General features: G+C 40.4%; 1 protein-coding gene across 1 annotated transcript; it reads right to left on the bottom strand.

Moving 5' to 3' along the window:
* Window positions 1–222: 222 nt before the first annotated feature.
* On the bottom strand, window positions 223–3766 carry PDCL (phosducin like). The gene is made up of 4 exons (XM_010174572.2): window positions 3719–3766; window positions 3095–3269; window positions 1865–2046; window positions 223–935 (listed from the first exon to the last, which is right to left on the bottom strand). Exons 2-4 carry the CDS (start codon window positions 3261–3263, stop codon window positions 384–386), a joined length of 903 nt encoding a protein of 300 aa, XP_010172874.1. The 5' UTR covers window positions 3264–3269; window positions 3719–3766; the 3' UTR covers window positions 223–383.
* Between the last annotated feature and the right edge of the window lie 1216 nt (window positions 3767–4982).

Below are 4982 nucleotides of genomic sequence, written 5' to 3'. Positions count from 1 at the left end.
ATACTCACGTACACCATGTGAGGAAACCTGTAAGGAGACTGACCATACACAGCTGATCTGAGAACAAAAGGTTAAAATACATTCTAACTGATCTGGAGAACAGAGAATACATTCCTAAACTTACTGAATTGTGTTAGAACTTCATGATCAGTAAAATACATTTGAATTGCAATAAAAGCAAGACTGTTTCAGTGTGTCCTTTATCAAATTAATTTAAGAAACTGTTAGGAATTCCTTATATTATTTTTAACAATTTTTTAATGAGCAAAAGTCAAAGTGCATGAAGGGGAAGAATACATACCCACACTATGGAAGAGAACAATCCCTAGCACAAGAACATCCCACAGTACAACTACACCTACTGGCCCCTTGGTATAAGTGGTTCAGTCTATTTCCAGATCACTGTCTTCACTGTAACATGCAGATGGATTATGTATAGAAGTCAGGAGCACTAGGTCTTTTTCTGGAAGCAAACCACATTCCTGCAGAAAAGCCTCCAGGTCTACAGCAAAAAAATCTTCTCCAAGCTGGTCAGTGATTCGCACAAAATTGCCAATGAGCTCACCTGCCTTATAGACCAGCAGAGCTGGCAGAGCGTTGTTAGTAAAGCGAGTGCTAGCACCAATGAGCGAACTCTTTACTCTGCAAAATTTAACTGTGGGATACTCAGCAGCCAGGCAGATCATACAGCCATTCAGGGATTCAGTGCCAGGGATATCATCTTCATAAATATGGATCATGATCAATGTGCTTTTATGCTCTTTATCAACTGTGTCCAAAAACGCTTCGCCACTGGTAATCTCAAAAACCTGTTTAAATTGCTGCCCGCTGTACAACTGCTGTCTCATCTCCTCCATCCGCTGCTTCCTGTATCGCTGTAAAAACTCCTCATCGTCTTCATCATTGTGAATCATGTTATATTCCTGTAACGTCATCTAAAGAACACACACAAAGATACACGAGAAAGAGAAAAAGATCTGCATCACTATACGGGTCACTTAGATAATGAGAATTTAAATCAAGAGGATTAATGTGGGTCACAGCTTTAATAACAGCAAAGTGCAGCCCACAAAGGCTCAAGCACCCTCTGTATCACACTCCATTTTGATCTAATTAGAAACCATGTCCAGTGGGAACAGTGATTTAGTTTCCACAAGCTGCATGAGTGACACAAGTGGCTGCTCCACGCTCCCGCTTCAGTTCAGGTTAGCAGTGGCTATGTGCTTTCACCAAGCCACGAGCATCTATTTGCATACTGTGCCTGACCTAAGTCCAGCTTCTTTTTCATCACCTTTTTCATTTAGTTTTTTCAGTTAACATTTTTTTGGCAACCAAATGCACTGTCTTGTCTATAGAACTGAAGCTAACAGGATTTTACATATTTCATATCTGTTCTCAAAGTCAAAGCTAAATTCTCAACATCCACTCACTAAATATGAAATCAATAAGGACTCCCAGACTCTAGTTTTAGGCATGGGAGGCAGTATTCACAGGTTTGCTGTACAACTCTTCTTATTCATCCCCTGGAGTTGACTTATTTGATAAACAGATAAGGGAAATTTGGGAAAAGGATGTGGACTTTTTCGGTATTGCAGCTAAATCACTTATTTCTCAACACAGGCAAATGCAATGCTCCTGGAATAGCACTGAAATGCTAAATAATTAAACTTGACAACACCTGGCAAATACAGCTATATTTTATATATATATATATATGCCTCTTATACCACTGCTGTGTTCCTGTTCACTAGGGAGAAACACCTACTGATAGAATACGGATTCCTATCTGTGTCACGTACACAAATGATGAAACTGAAAATGTTAAACATTTAAGAGGCATTCCAATTCCTTTGTGCCATGCTACCTTTCCATTGATTTTCTCCTGAAGCTCTTTCTGGTTCTGCTTATCAGTCTCCTCATCCAAGTGAGATCTACACGTCATCGACAACTTTTTAATGAGCCGTTCCATTTCTCTGCGCTGCTCCTGCCGCTGTTCAGTTTCCAGTTGTTTAAATCTTCGCCAGTCATTAATGACTCCTTTGGGACCTGAAATTAAATACGTAGGCATTGGGTATAAAAGGGTAAGAAAATTACACCTATCATTTAAAATCAAGTAATAATTTGTAAGTCAGCAGTAAAATAGTGGCCCTGTCATAAACTTTTTGTACACTGTGCAAGATGTTGAAGTGAAATGAAAGAAGTAATTTGCCACTGACATGTCCTTGAGCTTGTATCTGTTTTTTTTTTTGTCTAAGAAGACTAAACCTTATATAACTAGGCTACTCTCATAATTGTAGATTAATATTTGTGCTCTTGAAATAGAACCACCAGCCCTCAAGAATTCCTCTACTGTTAGCATGGCTTTTCATAAGCACAAAAATAATGATGGGAAAGTACAATGAAGTTTGCCAGTGCTCTTGTACAGAAGTACATCCTGTGATGTACAAGAGTGTTAATTCTTCCAGACTACACCTGGCTGTTACCTTGCTGCTGGGGCCCAGTGGAGTTACTTTTTCAGGTCCTCTCTAAGTACACCCATTTAATACTGTAATTCTTCCAGTCTTCCTTCAGGTGAAAGATGTGAACACATGCAGGAAGAAGATTTTTAATCATTCTTAGAGAAACTGTAAAACACCAAGGGCCACTCTTTCAGAAAAACAAAAATACCCTCTGGATCACACCAACAATCTACACAGACTCATATTGTGTCTCTGTAGCCAACGCTATTTTGGGAAAGCCTGGCCACTTTCTATCTATTCCTCATGTACTCATTCAGCCCCTGTCTGTTAGTGGTTAACAACTGTGCAGCTTACAGGAAATAAATTTATGTGTTATCAACCAAACTGTGCAAATCAGCTTTGTATGCAAAGCCTAACTGTGTTAGATATGATGCCAAAGCCTCTCAGAGGAGAAGTCATTAAAATAAAGAACCAGCTATTAAAAATAAGGTTAGGTTATAGCCAGGAAATGATCGATCTCTGACTCAATTATGCATAAAACAGGACTTTCATTTTGAAAAATTGATTTTAGAAAAACACAGGAATCTTCCAATAAACAAAGTATTTACAAAACAACTAGTCTGATATAATGATACCTGTGTTGACTGCGCTGCCCTCGCTGCCAAGCTCTACTTCCCCAACACCTTCAGGAATGGCGCTCTCCCCGTCTTTATCTTCTTTCTCACTGTCTTCATCCTCACCCTCACTACTGCTGTAATAATACTGGAGCTTCTCACCAAGCAGTTTATCATCCAGAGTAGTCATTGTATCCTAAAAAAAATCAATTAACAAAATAGAGAATGGAACTCTCATTCAAATACGCAGCACAAGACACCACTTGACGTGCACAATGACAGTCCTTCACTTCCTCAGAGGAGTTTTTAGCCACGTAAGAAGAGTTTAGAGCCCACTATCAAACAGCCGACAGTGCAGTCACGTGAGTTAATTCTTAGTCACAATTTCAAACTCAAGTTAAAAACCTTTATGACTAGAACTACTTTGAGGCTCACTAGTGCAGGAACACTTTATGTGTGTTCTCATCCAAGGAGAATTAATTTTCTAACCCTGATTTGGGAGTCTTATCAGCCTCACTCAGACACCTGCATGAGGCTGTTTTCCCAGTTATAGAAATTTAAATTTCCAGTATTATTTGCAGTATTTCAACAATGATTTGAGCTTAAAAACGATCAATGTAATTAATCAAATTAAAATGTTCTGACCTTTATTCCTTTTCAGTCTTTTAGAAACAAGCTTCTATCAAAACCTGGAAAAAGACATTTCAGATTGTATTAATTCAAACTGTCGAAGACAATCTCACAAAAACTTTTCCAGAACTCCAGGACATTTAAATAACACAACATATGCGAAGAAAAAACGGAAACAAAATGAAACCATGTTTGCTGTTTAATAAAAAAGGTTGCTCTCCAACACAGAAAACATATTTTCTAAGGACGGCAACTGAACACGCAAATGCTTAGGGCAGAGAGTGCTACAATTTCATGAACATCACTTCTGGGCTAAGAAATAATGTGTCAAAAGAAAGATCTTCATGTCTGTCACCTTTTCACCTGTCCACTGACCACAGCAGTCATCTTCTCAGAAGGTAACAGCATCCTGTTTGTACAGACAACACTGCAAGTTCGATGTTGACACACTGACAAAGTGATTATAACTATCCTAAAAATCCACACTTTTTCCCAAGTTAAACATTTTCTTTATCCAAACCACCTTCTGCTAAACAGAAATTAACAGCAGCGGAATCCACCCTCTAAAGCTACTGATAGCATCAGCATTTACAGGATTTGTAAGTCTCTCACATCAGGAGCATTGAAAGATCAGATGTTCCCAAGTGATGGAAAGCTGAAGATCCACCGAGCACCTGAAGATTTGGGGCTCTCTCTCCACTGACTCCTCCACCACAACCCTCCAAAGGAGCTGCTGATCGGATCTCACCCCAATGGAGATGTACAACACCTGAGAATGACTCTCCTCTCCTGGGTGAGGGGGAAAGGAGTGCTGCTAAGGTCAGACAGACGGCTGCGGACCTGTCATGCATGAACTGCGTTTAAATGTCCACAAAGTTTCATTAAAAAAGAAAAATTAAAAGGGAATTTTAATCAAATCGGTTGGTTTGGGCTCATATTTAACTTCAGGACTCTACAAATCAGCCCAATTAATGTGTATCTGGCAAATACCAGCTACAGCATGTCTCTGATCCGCCGCTGTGCTCCTGTTCGCTCCTGCTGACAGAAGGATTCGTGTCTGCTCCGCCAACACAGACACGAATGCCCGGGCACTGGGGAGATAAAGCTTTTAATTTTCTTGCCAACCGCTACCAGGTTCTGCAAGAGTTAACCCCGGATTAAGCAGATTATGGAGGAGGCGGCCAGATGGTCCCGGATTACCGGGGTGGCTTCTCGAGCGCTGCAGAGGGAGACGGGAGAGACGCCCCGAGCCCAGGGGGGACCCGCGCAGCTGCAGCGG

The sequence above is a fragment of the Antrostomus carolinensis genome, unplaced genomic scaffold (genome assembly GCF_000700745.2).
Source record: "Antrostomus carolinensis isolate BGI_N321 unplaced genomic scaffold, ASM70074v2 scaffold30438, whole genome shotgun sequence".
Classification (NCBI taxonomy): domain Eukaryota; kingdom Metazoa; phylum Chordata; class Aves; order Caprimulgiformes; family Caprimulgidae; genus Antrostomus; species Antrostomus carolinensis.
This window is presented reverse-complemented; position numbering and strand designations above follow the sequence as displayed.

Excerpts from the sequence above, each read along its gene's own strand:
- PDCL (XM_010174572.2), bottom strand. The coding sequence starts at position 3,263 with ATGACTACTCTGGATGATAAACTGCTTGGTGAGAAGCTCCAGTATTAT. Across the intron at positions 2,047-3,094 it reads GGGCAGCGCAGTCAACACAG|GTCCCAAAGGAGTCATTAAT; the intron begins GTATCATTATAT and ends ATTTAATTTCAG. Across the intron at positions 936-1,864 it reads AGGAGAAAATCAATGGAAAG|ATGACGTTACAGGAATATAA; the intron begins GTAGCATGGCAC and ends TGTGTTCTTTAG.